Source organism: Clytia hemisphaerica, unplaced genomic scaffold, assembly GCF_902728285.1.
Source record: "Clytia hemisphaerica strain Z4C2 unplaced genomic scaffold, Clytia hemisphaerica genome assembly, whole genome shotgun sequence".
Lineage (NCBI taxonomy): Eukaryota > Metazoa > Cnidaria > Hydrozoa > Leptothecata > Clytiidae > Clytia > Clytia hemisphaerica.
In genome coordinates, this window is record NW_027104534.1 from 365,441 (window position 1) to 380,998 (window position 15,558).

General features: G+C 36.0%; 1 protein-coding gene across 6 annotated transcripts in view; it reads left to right on the top strand.

The window, feature by feature from the left end:
• LOC136822459 (putative leucine-rich repeat-containing protein DDB_G0290503) overlaps positions 1–15,558 on the top strand; it is a 42,652-nt gene that overhangs the window by 24,633 nt on the left and 2,461 nt on the right. For all 6 annotated transcript variants that reach the window (XM_067078720.1, XM_067078725.1, XM_067078722.1 and 3 more), the window contains 13 exons: positions 667–845; positions 2,243–2,423; positions 2,700–2,887; positions 5,193–5,340; positions 5,708–5,889; positions 6,367–6,514; positions 7,926–8,107; positions 8,512–8,659; positions 9,541–9,716; positions 13,421–13,565; positions 13,778–14,095; positions 14,797–14,979; positions 15,269–15,409. In XM_067078720.1, coding sequence (XP_066934821.1) covers positions 667–845; positions 2,243–2,423; positions 2,700–2,887; positions 5,193–5,340; positions 5,708–5,889; positions 6,367–6,514; positions 7,926–8,107; positions 8,512–8,659; positions 9,541–9,716; positions 13,421–13,565; positions 13,778–14,095; positions 14,797–14,979; positions 15,269–15,409 — 2,319 coding nt within the window. The remainder of the gene's footprint in view (positions 1–666; positions 846–2,242; positions 2,424–2,699; positions 2,888–5,192; positions 5,341–5,707; positions 5,890–6,366; positions 6,515–7,925; positions 8,108–8,511; positions 8,660–9,540; positions 9,717–13,420; positions 13,566–13,777; positions 14,096–14,796; positions 14,980–15,268; positions 15,410–15,558) is intronic.

A 15,558-nucleotide genomic window follows, 5' to 3' on the forward strand; every position in this document is an offset into this window, starting at 1 on the left:
AAAGAGTTTGGTTTTCGGTGCTCGGAATAGCGACTATTGTATGATATCTATAATATGTTTTTTGTGGCGTTTTAAATCAACTACTTGGATCCAATCTCTCAATCTGCCACCTCTATCATTTGACCTCTCCAAGTTTGAATAAGAAAACTTTGAATGAAAGAAGGGAGTATATAAAATACGTTAAATGTAGCAGCGTATTCTCTTCTATTTTCCTCGATTCCAATGAAGTAGACTAGATGAATCCCACAATCTGGAAGATTTTCACTTTCGTTTTCAAAGATTATATGGAAACACAAAATTATTAAATATGATTCAAAATCGCTTTTAAAAATTCTTATAACTATAAAAAACACACAAAAATACCGCAAAAAATGATCACTTTACTCTCGATTAAGGGACTGGATCTAGTGATATGGATTTACTGCGTAGTCAGGAAAAGCAATACACTGAACTCTGCCTTAATACACTGGACCATTTATCAGCATCACCTTGTCTGTCAAAAGCCATAAGTGGCCCCAGGTCTAATTCTTTCCTAAGTTATAAGTCGTTATGTATTAGGTGTACTTTTGAACTTTAGTCAAATCTTTAGGAATTAGGTAGGGTTCAAGGAACTGTGCATTGCTTCTTCTTCCTTGTGCAGCAATTTCAAATTAATTTTTTTTCCAGGGGCTGATCAAGAAAGCAGAAAACATGAAACCATTGATTGTGGATCATTCTGCAAACGGAAGCCGTCTTCTCAAAACACTTTCCAATCCCTCAAAATGTGATGATGTCAAAGAGGAGATGAGATCTCTGATGGTTCAACATAGAATGCTTCTTGAATCACTTAAAAACGTTCTAGAAAGGTAGGTATTATTCTAATCTCTTGTTGCGTTTAGTCGGGTTCTGTTTTACATAAAGGAAAAAAATTCCCTGTCTCACAGTTTCAACATTTACCTAATTACCTATCATGCCTCTCCCTCGTGGTCATCTGCCTTTTTAGACTTTAACGGGCTTTTCAATTAATACCGTGATCTGTTTAGATTTTTGAATTACCACTAAGCTTTTTAATACAATACTCTCAGATACTCAAATTTCAATCAAAAGTGTTCACGATTAAACTGTTTTTTTGGTTTTCAAGCTATTTTTTTGTATTCAACACGACATTTGAAAGTGATTTTACTGTTCAGTGTTTTTTTTGCTTTTTTGGAATGATGAAAAAAGTTAAAATCAAATCATGGTACGGCTTCTTTTTGCAGGCACGACGCAACGGGTACGGCAGGTACGGCGGCCGCCGTACCAGATTTTCACAAAAATACCCGAAGTTTTCCTCTTCGTCGGTCGAATCGCTATAAAATCGCTTAAATTTCCTCATTCGCCGTACCAGATATAAAAAGCTTCCGTCGTGCCTGTTTTGAGGGTTCTTTTTTTATATTTGTAGGAGAGTTATTGATTGATTGATTGATTGATTGATTAACTATCAATACCATATCACTTTTCGTTGATTTTTCTGTCAGTTTCCGATATCATTTGCCATTCATTTTAAGTTTTAGGCTGATAACATCTACGCATAATTTTGAGTTATAAAAAGTTAATTAAAGTCGGCTTAAAGTGCACCATTACATGTGTTCCAATACATTTTATTATATGGTATTTATAATATTATATAAGATAATTTTTTTGGAAATGAACGCTTTTATATTTACACAGACCTAGCGTAATCTCTGCAATTGCTTTTGTTTTGAAAAACCTATGTTTTGTCGATTTCAAACTTATATTCGAAGGTTCTAAATAATATTGGGATCGAATAAAAGCCGAAATATCAGCTAAAAAATTAACTTAAATCGATCATACAGTTATATAATCTTTTCTCCTTGCAACAAACTTTTTCTATAGAAGATACTGTACTAGAACTTTAAAAAAGAATTAATTTGAGAAAATTGAGAGACTTTTCGTTTTAAAGCAAGTTCCATGGTTAAGGACCTTAAATTTCAAATACAGTTGAGTCCCTGAAATTCGAACCCACGCGGGGAACACAAATTTGTTCGAGTTAAGGAAATTTCGAGTTATGGAGTAAAGTTTAAAATACATTGTTAAATGAAGGAACGAAAAAACTTGTTTATATTGGAGATATTTGAGTTATAGAGGTTTGAGTTGAAGAGACTCTACTGAATATTACAATAAACATGGAGGATGAAAGAATGCTTGGGAGAATTGAGAGACTAAAGGGTCTTAAAGCTCTTATATCTATTTTTCTTTCCAGCTACAAACAATCGTTGGACACAATGAACAAGGACGATGAAGAAACATCACAAAACCTTTTGATTCGTCTCCAACTCTTCCATGATTGGATCTCCTTTGCTAAACAACAACTTCAATTCGTCAGCGCCAATGAAGGGAACGAAAGTTTCCAAGAACTCATACAAAAAGAACAAGGCTTGAAGGTAATTTTTCTTACCAAATTGTCAAACACCCATGTGAACTTGACCTTGTATCTGCGGATATAACGAGCGATAAACTTTATATCCATTCTTGTATAGAGTTCTGGACGTCTAGCTTTTTTTAAGCATTTAAATTTCGTACAGTTTTGCCACTTGTAATGCCAGCAGACCTGGCAGTTTTGGAAGTTTGTTAGTTTTCTTCTGGAATATTTTTTTTTTCCCCGTTATCCAAAAATTGCTGGTTAATAATCTCACATACCTTTTTTTTTGTTGTCATAGAAACTATCAGTGGACATGGAAACTAGAGCAACAGAGTTTGATCAATTCATGGAACTGTTCAAAGTACTCTCCGAAGAAAAAGAAGGAGGAAATATCTCACAAGGAAACATGAAAGCAATGGAGAAAATCCAAGAATTAGGATTGGAATGGAATTTCGTGATTGATTCTGTGGATCAGCAGTTCAAAAAGTAAGAAGTTTTATATTTTAATTCTTAATGCAAGGTCAAGTGAGTATATTCATCTGATGGCTGTCGGTGGAGCCGAGAGTTACTAGGGAGTCTATTAGCTTTTTTCTATTTGCGCTAGACCTTGGAGGTCGAATGCTGAGATGGACTGCCACATCTACTCTCAACTCCCAGTAACTTTACCGCTTACTTTAAGGCCAGAAAGTTTCGCGAAGTCAAAAAGTCGCGAAATTTAGCGAATTTAAGTTTCGCGAATTATGGTTTTAGCCGGAATTTCACAGATAGAACTTTCGTGAATTCATATAAAATTTACCTTTTTGGTAACAAAAATTTAGCAAACAGTACAAAACTGAGTAGGAAAGTTTATTTTTCTCGAAAAAAAACTTTCGCGTTTTTCAGGTTTAATTTCTTACCTGGCAGATCCTTTCGCGAAAAAGGCTCAAAATCGCGATAAACGTGAAAGTTTCTGCCCTTAAAGTAGATCAGATTAGCTAAGCTAAGCTACTCGTATCATATACTGAATTGGTGGAAACTGGAGATAGAACCCATAAGTCTTTGATTTTAGGGCGAATGCTCTACTGACTGAGCTATCCGACCACTGTAAAGTAATTTAAAGTTATTCAGATTTAGATTTATAAACCAATCAAAATATATGTTTGTTATGTTTTTTTTTTTTCAAAATTACGCACGCTCGACGAAGTTAACTTTTGAGTTGCCAGCGGAAATACTCTTTTCGGTTCTGGATTCCAAAATGGAAATTCTATTCATAGATCATCGTCCAAGATTCAGAAAAGGCCTTAAAAATGCTGACGTCATCGGAAAACGCCTAAAACGTCGATTTTCGCCTTAGAAATGCCATTTCTCGGCACAAGGTGGCTGAAACTTAACAAATAACCCTATTTTCTTTATCTACTTTTCACGCTGAATCCGTTGGTAGCCTCAGATATTTGATTTTCAGACTTCAAAAAAACTGTTAGTAAAGGGGGACCCTTGATAAGTTCTATCGATTAACTAAAAATCGATTCACTCGAAAACTGCAGGAGATTCGAAGGGCAATTTATTTTTGTCAATTCTACATCCAATTAGGGGCATAATATCAAAAATTTTCCCTGATCTAAGGGGTGCCCTACGAAGTGACACAATTCACTACCTCGGCCGCTGGTCTATCAAGGGGCTGATAAGGGCTTATTAGAAGGACTGGATTCCCCACTACTCTCCACTATACGCTGTGACCTTGAACTTCAATCGTAGTTGTTTTCTGTTTTCATTCTTTGCGGTCAATATCCATGAAAGTTTCTCATGTAATTTTAGAATGAAACTTTTGACGATGGTTACATAACACAATCAAGGATTCTATAGCTATTTGGCTGATTCCAAGTGACTTCAACAATGTTTCTGGCATATTTTCGATACACTGTGATACATTTAAAATATTCTGACGCACTTTGATATTCATAAACCCCAGACTTGTTTATAAAATTCAAAAATTCTTCTTCAATCAAATAAACATTTCACGGCCTTCAAATTTGTTTGTAAACTTTAATTCACAGCCAAAATCGTTCTTTGATTTGGTACACAGTTTTATAGCGGCATCAAAATATATTGTGAATTATTGATCAATGTATCATGTGGAAACCGTCCTTGCCTTTTAACCTTACTTTCTAGCGAGCCTGGTCCTTATTTACTCACTAGAAAGCGCCTCCAATATGCATTGATTATGGTCCCTTGTTATATCAAAACACTAAAAAGTTTAAACCGTGTGGTCTAAGCGGATGTTCACAAAACGAGCTTAAATGTTTTTATTTGTCATTGTACCTATCTGCAAGAAAATGTTATTCGGGTTCTTCTGCATGTATAAGTACAGCTCTACAAATCTAAATTTTCCTGAAAGCTAATTTTCCATGGTCCCGATGGTTTTAGTTCAAAGAAGCCGGGCGGTTTCCGACTTCATGTAGCCAGTGCAATACGGGTACGGATTCTTTTCTACCAAAATTATAAGAAATGGGTGGGTTGATAGGGTAGATTAGATTTATGCTTCTCAAATATTTTTGTCGTCCTTCCTGGTCGAAAAAAAGCTCTAGTAAAGATATTATACAGTTGACGCTCTTTAATTCGACGTTCTACTATTCGATAGGCTCTCTTATTCGATGAAATTTAAAGTCCCCGTCAACAAGAAACTTTCATAAACGACGCTCCCTAATTCGATAAGCTCCCTTATTCGATGAAAATCCAATTCCCCTTGAAGATCGAATTAGAGAGCGTCAACTGTATGTTATTTATATATTATACTTCTTCCGTCCCTTCTAAGGATTTACGACACAATCAACTCGATCGTCGATGAGAAGCGAGCCTCTATCCACAAGAATTTATCGCTCCTCAAAAAACAATTGGATGCGATCGAAGCTAATGAACAAAATGATACAGAAACTCAATTGAGCAATGCAAAAACTCTAAATGTAAGTCTTGATAGGTCTTTTCATGGAGTATTTTCATGTCCATAGCACTTTTCTCGTTTTCGAAATAAAAAATGCAAACTTGTGAGCTCATGCATTGACTATTATAATATCTCGGTTTATATAACGGTTTTAGTTTACTATCTGAATTCGCTTCAAAAAGTAGAGAGTTTGTTTTATTTGACTCGGGCCACCGTTTAGGGCAATTATCACGTGAGTGTTGTATTACCTTCGGTAGCCAGACATATTTGAGGCTTATAATCAACAACTTTATTATCAAGATACCTCTCGGCCACCGTAAGTTTTGTCACTTCAATGTTTATTTCGTTCTTGTCACTCTTACTGTCTAATTTTTTCTTATTACTCTCAGAAAATATGTGAAGAGCTATCGAAAGTGAAACCACTAATTGCTAAACTTTCGGACCAAACGGAAGCAATTGGTGACGTCACACTCTTCATGGAAGATGAGAAAACTGTGATGAAGAAATCCAGTGAAGCGTTGCAATTACAATATGTGGAATGTCGTGATCAAGCGTCTAACATGAAAAATAAGTATGTTATTTAGGAAATAATTTTGAATATTGTCAAGGCTTTGATTTCTCAACTTTAACTTGTCGAAAGAGCGGTCTCCTATCGTTGTCTTAAGCCAGAAATAGTAAACTATCATTGCCTTACTGTCTCTTCAGTTTGTAGCCTTGTACACGCGATGTTCTAAAATTTTCACTGGTTAGATACAACATGTGGTTGTTAATGCTTAAGCTTTTCTGACACAACCATGTCTATTTCAATGAAATATATAATAGATGAACCTTTCGAGTCCAAGATTTTTAAAAATTCTAGTTAATTAGCCAATAAAGTGGCTTTTTGTACAATTAACCTCATAACAGGTGTTCATATATGCATTAAATTGACATTAATCGCTAAAACGACCTTCCTGTACATATTTCTAGATGTACCTCAAAAATGGGGTCATAAAAGATTAATTAATTAATCATTAAATGATATCAATCTTAATATCTTTCAATTTAGATTGCAACAAAACGTATTGGAGATGATCAAAGCACAATGTGAAGAACTATCAAGGAATACCAGGGCTGTGGAAGAACGAAGTCAACCTTTTGATTCAGTTGATTTGACCAGTCTGGCTGCCGTCAAAAACTTCTTGCACCAAGAACAGGTACTAAATCAATCAGTTTGAACTTCTTTATTTGTAGATGGAAATTTGTCCTTATTGAGGGTACCAAATTTCCGTTTCTGTAATGCTAATAAGAGATTCAGTTTAAAAGGATAATCTCAGATGGTTTGAAGTCTTTGATCTATAGAAACCTCTGATGGTCCAGAGTAAAAACAAATATTTTTGTCTTGCTATTTCCTATATTATCTTTGTTGAGATATGACCATTTGAAATCTTTAAAAAATGGGTTCTTACGAGGCTCTTACGTTAAAATACTATTGTTTTCTTGCTAAATATCAAAGACTTCTTGAACGCGTCAGCTTTGGGAATTTTGCTCAGGACTTTGAAATAAATCTGTATGCCGAATATTCAAAGCCAATGTTCTTAGGTCGCTCTCTGAATTAACATCCCTCCTGATTTTCAATTTTGTCTTTGACAGGAAGTAACAAAAAACTGACTTTGGCTGGGATTCGGAAGGAAATTATGCTCACCGTGCCTTGTTGATCACTAGTTTCTTTTAACTATTTTCCTTCCTTGCTTTCAATACATAGGAATAAAATCTCATCTCACTGTTGAGACATAGGTTGTCACGCTGTCATGGAATTAATTGTAAACTTTTAACTTAATTATTTAGTAAATCTCTGAGAAATCCTGACTATTAAACGGATACTTTACATGGTTATAAAAAGTCGCGAGTACAAGCTCATTTTACATTTATGGCTCTTATACCGTTCAAAGACCTCTCATGGTATCAGCCCCCCCCAGAAATCTGAAGGGCATCTAGGCCAGGTTAGTAGAGGGGGGCTAATGCCTTGAAATTCTTTGGGGTTACCTATTCATTAAGGGTACCTAGCTGTCTTGATGGAGGCTCTGGGGGCTGGTTATATTTTCCAAATCGAATATTTCAAAATATTTCAAATTATTGAATTTTTTTACCCCAGCACCTAGTTTCCCATCCAATTTTTCTTTCGTTTCCCATCACGCCATCTTTTGCTATATTTTTCTAATGTGATTGTTTTGATTCACAGCCGCCATCTTTATAGCATAACAACAAAGCTTATTAGCAGGCGTTCATGCGTGAGAATGATTTTAGGAATGACAAAAGAACAAAAAGTGTCAATTCAAAGAAATTATCTGCTGAATAGGGGTACCTAACTCAAAGCAATTTTTCAAGGGGACCTAACTCGTTAGGGGCACCATGCTTCATAGGGGCACCTGAAAAGTGGGCTGAAACCATGCCTCTTTGATCATTCTTTTGATGGTTTTGAGGAAAGTTTGCTGTTATTTTATGGTTTAAAATTGCTTATTCTAACATTGAGTCCTAGATAGAGATCCAAACCATGCAATCCAAATATTGTAGTGAGATTATATCAAACTTTACGCACTTTTCCATTCGAATTCTCTTTTGTTGTAGAAAATCATCGAAGAAATCAAGGTGGAGCATTTCAAAGTGGACGACATTGAGACATTTGCTGAGCAAGTGTCTGCACAAAATGTTCTTTCACCAGATGATCAAGTAGCACTTGCAAACATTATCAATGATGCTCTCAAAACGGTTGAAGATGCCCAGAAGAAAAGTAAATCTAAGATCAACAAGTAAGTCACTACAATAGATTCCTAGTTATTATAAATTCAACCACTCGCCTCCTTGGGTCTGCTTACTAAATTCAAGCCGGAAAGTCCCTCGGTTAATTTCATTTTAGTTATTCAAAATTTCAGGTATTCGAAGTAGTAGTTTCTCATCCTCGTTTTGGCTTAATTCCCATCAGTTATTTGTAATGTTTATGGGAGAGTACTGTGGAAAGAAAAACAATTTTTTCTGTCATAAAGCTTAGTTTTTGCCAAAAGAGACACGCCTTATTTTCACACTTCAAGCAGTTTATGGAACAGTTCATAGCTCTTCAAAAAAAGGTCTCAAAGTCCTGTTGCAATATGTTCATTACCATTTCGATCGGTCAAACTGTTTTGTTATGGAACTATTTCTTCTTTAATTTCTAAAGAGTATACGCTGTCTGTTACCACACGTTGAATCAAAATTACCAAGCTTTGATGTCTCGATTATCCGATGTTGAAAAAGAAAGTATTGAACTCGATGATTCAGTCATCCAAGATTATCCACATCTTAAAAACGATTACGCTGCAATGAAGGTAAATTAGATACCTTTATTACCACCTTGATAGCCGTCGAAAGGATTTCTGTTTAGTTACAGTTTTCGATGTTTTCCCAAGCTAACCTAGACAGGAACCCGTCTGCGTATTTTTTTTAAATCTGATGAATACTTGACGGGTCAGAGCTGTGAGTCCGATTTTGGCCTCAAAAAAATTACAGTGGGAAGTTCGATTTTAGCGCTGTCCTCACTAACTAAAATAAAAACCAAATTTCGGAAGTTGCGCTTTCTTTAAGAAAGTGTGACCAGTGAAACAATAACAGGATTTGATTGGCTGTGTTTTCAACCGTTATTAGGATATGGGAAATTCAAACTGTCAGCCCATACCATGCTATATATTTCGCCATCAGTATATAGAATAAGAAATCATAGCATGGATCTCCAGGCTAAAGCTAACCCTTCTATGAATGTTGTACACTGCTTCTAAATCACTTGCAATGTTCTTAAGAAGTAACGTCAAAATCGAATATTTTCGGCACCCAAAAAAGTTCATTTTACGGTCGAAAGGAATCGTGGGTAATCAGGACCACCGCACTCTGATAAGGAACTTCTGTTTGTACAAAAATTTTGAAGATTTTTGCGTCTAACCAACGGGAAGCCGTTATGGTAGCGCAATCAGTCTTGATTACCCATGATCCATTTCGACTGTGGAATGGCCTATAAGGGAAGACAAAAACTTCCGGTATAAGAAACCAAATTCCAATCTTACATTCCGAACAAATTAACAGTAAAAGTCAAATGCGACGATGTTTTCGTTTATGTCGCGGAGTCATTACTGACCTCCAAACTATTTTATGCACTAGTCTCAATGTACAAAATCGTTTTAGTTTTTTATTAACCTTTTCCCTTCTGATTCACCAGGGCTTGCGTACGGATTTGGATTCAGTGAAAACAGACGAACTGCAAGTACACGAAGACATTCAATCCATCAAGGATGTTCTTGACCCTTCGGACGAGAAGAAATTAGAAAGTCTTCAAACATCTTTCACCGAAGCGTCTGAAAAATCAGATCAACAACTCGCAGCAACACATCAACGGTAAGGAACTTTATAAATCTCTGTGGCTTTATTTACGTTTCTGATAGACGCCAGAACATACCTTAATACTTTAATGGGATAAAATTTTGCGGGGATTAAATTTCGCGGATTTTCGCGGATTTGGGTGTCATCCACGAAAATCTGCGAAATTAAGTCCCAATGGAAATTTGGAAGGGCCTCATTCGCGAAATATTTCTAAGCAAAACTCAGAATTATGTCAAATAAATATTTTTTGAATGGTTACTTGCATCAAAGAGGCGCTAATAATGCGAATTTCAGAAACCAACATGCATGATTTGACAATAAAAGTCACAAAATCGTGAAAATATTGCCACCCAATAGTGCCACCCGCGAAATTAAGTCCCCGAAAAATTTTAATATAGTATAAGCTGATGATACGCACCGATGATAAAACAATTTCAATTTTTCATTGAGAGTGTCACGGGGAGAACGGGGATTGTCTCTTGAGGATCGAATCTGGAACCCAACGCTAAAAGAAAGGGAGAGTCTTGTGGACATAATGAAATTCAGAACACAAACATTAACTGACACAATATATAGTTTCGACAAATCCAGGATTGACTTCACACAGTATAAATACAACGATCAAAGATTGAAAATGTATTCAGTTACAATGTTCGACTGTTAAGATCATAAAACAAAGGATCAACTTAGAAAGTCGACAGATGCGTGCAGCTTCCATACAGCTTATATCACAATCGCCATCTCTCAATGAACTCATGGGCAACTTTCCTCGTTCCCGTACCAAAACAGAATGCGTTCTACATTTCTTTCTCGATCTGTTTGTAAAACTCTAGCGAGCTCCTAACTCTATAAGCCAAAACATAGAAGTGTTTTTCATTTCATTCTCTAAGCATCATATCAATATTGTTCTCAATATGATGGCTATAAAGATGGTTCCTATAGCAATAACAATAAAAATGGTAGATCATATATTCACCATGACAGAAGTATGACTTAAAAAATGGTGGTTTTACGAGAAAACCGTTGAATTCACGATTAAATCGAATTTCATTCACCTGATTATAGATTCTGCATTTTTTAGCCGAGTACGCTGAAGTTCTAAAGATGCGGGCGTAGAATTGTTAAAGAAGAATTATACCGAGTGTAGTTTTTGAAGGAAGAGCTTTTTACAATTTTTTTGTGATTTTTAACCCATTGATAGAGTTTTGGTCTAACTAAGAAGGACCTTGACTTTCAATCTCAGCAGCCTCTTTGTTTAACCTCCCTCTCCAAACCCATTAATTCGGACAATTCATCGTTTCAGTCAATAGGAAGAAAGAGCTATTTTATAGTTGCAAGGATTTTGTTTTTATTTATTATTTAATGAATATTTTGATGTTTGGGCTCGATGGGAATTAATCCCAGAGCTCTTCGGTGCACTCAAAGTGGTGACCGTTTTTGTATGTTGGTTTCTTTCGTTCGTATACGGGCTTTTTGTTGACGCGTTTGTATGGCTTGCTAACTGCAATGTTGGATAATGATGACTTTTTGCGTTCTTCCAAAGAAACAGGAACTTGAGTCTTCATGGATTTCAATTCTCCCTGGACGAAGACGGATGTCAAAACCATTTTGTTGTTTTTGCTACGCCAATCTTGTGAGGTTTTACCGGTGTTTGAGAAACGAACATCTTTTTGCAATGAGTCATGTTTTTGACTTTCAATGACTACTTTGCGGTTTTTACGATTTTTGATGGTTGGTTTTTGTTCACGTTTCACGTCGTACATTCGGTTCTTAACTTTCGAAATACTTTTCAATAAGTTAGGTCGAATCTTTGCTGGACCTTTTAATGGTTGCGGGGGAGCGATATTTCTCTTTAAAGGAACCACGTTCTCGGCTTTCATTTCGGATGCTTGTGCAATTTTGAGTTGAACTTTTGTTGATAAGGGTTCATTATTTACGGATACTTTCAATTGTCGGACGGCTTTGACCACTGTTTGGGGAAACACATTTGCGACTTTCGAGATTCTAAGAACCTTTACTGTCATAAAAGCATGTTGATTTATAATAGATGATCTTAATTCCATAAATGCGATGTCTTTCAGAATCGCCATACTTTCTGATTTTATTTCGACAATTTGTGCAACGTTTTGAATTTTTGCCATCATGGTAGGTCCTCGTTTGGTTGAGCTATCCAAAACTGTGTTCAACGTCACGATTCTTCCTTCGAACATTTGAGCCATTTTTGCCAATAAAGAAGGTCGGCTGCATGTGAAAGACTTCATTCTAGTAACTGTTTCACCAGGTGCATTTGCAACTTGCACAACTCTGTGAACCTTTTTGATTATAGTAGGTTGGATTTTCATGGAAACTTTCAATTCCATAACGTTGCATTCCTTTACAGCGATGACTCGTTGTTCTGGTAAGCTTGTAACGCGTTCCATTCTTTGAACCTTTACCAATAACTTTGGACGTTTTTCCACGTATGCTAAATTCGGAATAATTTGTTCTTTCAAAGCTGACATAATCATTCGTGGAACAAATTCACAAAAGCGAGGGAGTAGCATTTCAGCGACTGATTTCATCGGGGCAACAATTTGGTATGAAGGTTGCTGCTCAGTGAGAGAATTTTTCAATGACGAAATTTGATTACCATAGTCTTTGACTTGGTTCTCAAGTTGCCATATCTTTTCTTTCATAAGAGACTGCTCCTCTTCATGCCTTTGTCTAAGTTGTTGGATTTCCCTTCGTTGAATATTGATGATGCTGTCCTTGTAATCTGCTCTGCTCTGAATTTGCTCTCTTTCAGTTGTCAGCTTTTGATTTATTACAACCAATATCAAAAGAATCACCAATATAATGTTAACCATTTTAGCTAATTTCGTTGAGTTTATTTGGTCTGTAGTTTGAAATTTCTGAAATGACAATTCAATAAAACGGTCTTAAAATATTCCTTTGTATCCCAAAAAAATATTTTAAGCTAGATCTTACAAAAAAAAACTTACAAATATTAGTTTAATAATAATATTAGGCTGAACCAGAAAATGTGCCACATAATAATCGACTAAAAATTCTATATAAATACTTACAGCTTTTCGGAGCTCAAAAAGCTGGACATCTTTATTCAATTCATTGATTTCAATTAAGCTCTCTTTATAGAGGCTTTCATAGTTTTTCACAAGTACTACTTCTGACATATTTTATACAAAACTATTCTTCTGATACTGACTATATACACTATATAAACCAATATAACAACAAGAGACAAACGTCTTTGTTGCTATCTAAGAAGAATCTGAAGTTTATCTTTTCCAAAAACTTTTTTAGTTTTTGCCAAGAAATGAATATTTGACGTCAGATTTTTTATCTGATGAATTATTGACGTCAATTTATTTACCTGACATTCCCGGGGTGTATATTGATGGCCGCCCATGCTAAATAAATATCCTATGGGAGAGGAATGTTAGTCACCCCTGGTTGCGGCGGCTTGGTCTTCTTCTGCGATTTTTGTTGCAAGGTTTTCAAACATTCAGAACTTCAAGGTGTCGTTAAAACATTCATATATTTAGTGCTAGATAATCAGTTAACTCAATTTAGCTTCTGTCGCACGATTTTTCAAACTTGTATCGGAAGTCTGCAGAGTATGAAATTTTTGTTTTACGACCTCGACCATTCAAAAAACCAGAATCTTGCATCGATAAGACTATTTTCTCTTTTGATTAATATGACTTGTTCCCTTTCAGACTCATTTCCAAAGCTGGTGCAATCAGTGAGAAGAAATTGGACGAGTTCCTAGGCTGGTATCCAATCATGAAGAAGAGAAGTGAGGAGCGTTCAGAGCTAGGTCCTGACGTCATAGCTATCGAGCGACAGCTACAAGAAGTCAAGGTATGCCTCTAATGCCTGCATTTCTTTTATCTTTCAAACTATAAGTGACAGTCCCAAGATTACATTGAAACTAAACAAAAGAATTCCAACTCTCGTCGCTTTTCCAATGGACTGAATAATCTTTGTGCGGAGATTCTGTTGAAAAAAAATGTTAGATAACTTAACCGGATATGCCACAGCGTAAAGACGATATTGTGTTCTTATCTCCAAAGGTGATCGAACAGCAAGCCAACTACCATTCCTTCAACCTCTTGTTCAACGATGACGAAGGAAAAGCTATCCTTCAAGAACTTGATCCCAACCAACAAAAAGAAATACAATCGGCGCATGCTGATTGGATTCCCATCAAAGAATGGCTTACCAAACGGAAAACAGAGCTGGAGAACGCACGAAATATTTGGGAAGAGTTTATCAGTAATTCCACAGATCTGGTGGATTATTTGAATCATACTGAACGTGAAACGAACACTTGGAATGAACTCGATTTGAATGACGACGAAAGTGTTGAAGAACAGAAAACGCTCCTTAAGGTATGTCTTCCTTCCTGTAATCTCAAAACAGATTCTTATTTCTCCGCGCTGTCACGTATGGACGGCCATGGCTCTGTAAGCTCAATAATAAATGAGCGCGGTGATTGGCTAAAGCAAAACAATTGCAAAATGAAGCGCCAATTAGGAACACTAAAATAGAAGACGCTTTCGCTTTCGTTTTCAAGAACAAAGCAACGTGGTTTTGAAGTTTTGGCTGGATAACCATGTCAGATCGTCACATTCACCATAACCTTTTAGAGAATAGCTTGATATGTGCCGAAAGAACGATTTGTTATGGCATTACCCTTTCTGATACGTTATTTCGATGATTATCTAACGTTATATTGAAGTTGTTTGACATTCAGCTTCTGTTAAACTGGGAAATTGGAAATTATTTTACTGTCCATGGACAGTTTAATTGCCAACACGCATCGACCTCAGTTCGATAGAGAACTACTAAACTGAAGACTGAAGTGAGATCTCTATCAAACTGAGGTCAATGCGCACATATATACATGTTGACACTTAATGGTAAGTCCTTGATAATGATTTCGTTGAGCATGGACAGTTTCAAAGGTCTTTCGTGTTCTTATACCGGTAAATTAAAGTTTGACAATATGATACCAGTTTTTAAATCCTGTATCATTTCTTCAGAAATTCTTCTTTCTTGTTTCTTTATGTTCTGTTGTCTTTCATTTTAGCAACTCTTGGATAGCATGGAAACACGCAAGTCTCACATGACCAAATTGAACGATGTCCTTGGTGAACTCTTGGATTTGATTGGTGTAGAAAGTCAAATGTCCACCAAACTTCGTTCCCAGGTCGCTGATACTTTTGCCATGTGGAATCGATTGATCATCAGAAATATTGAAAACAGCACCAAGGTTGGTATCTATACATTTTAGATTTCTTGAGTTCGTTCCTCCAGAATGTTCTTATTATCTGAAACCAAACAGACCATAATGTGCAGATGTATCTGTACCCCTCTCTTTTCCCCTTCAAACAGCACTTTTTTCATTAGCTCTACAAGAATATATTTTCCATATGATGCCAGAAATCTAATAATTTCACCCATTTTCAAAGCTAAAAGATACTTTCAATTAAGAAGTTTATTGGCCAAATATTCTTAAAAACTGAATCTGCTAGTAGGAAACCGTCATCTTGTCTTTTCAGTTGTCACGCGTTCATAACAAGTTCAAAGAGCTGTTAAGTTTCATCCAAGAACTACGTGAATGGATCAATTCAACTGTGGAAGTTCTTCGTGTGCTTTCCACTGATGATGGTGTCATTGAAGATTCAATGAAGAAAGTTGAGGTCAGTGAAGGAATTTCAAGACAACGAAGTTCAATACAAATTAGCCATGTTTTCTTTGATATTTGTTATATTAGTTTAGAACCTGGGTTAGTATTTTAAATCTTTGAGGCTATTGCTAACAGTTGGTTAAGATTTTTGTAAAATTGTCC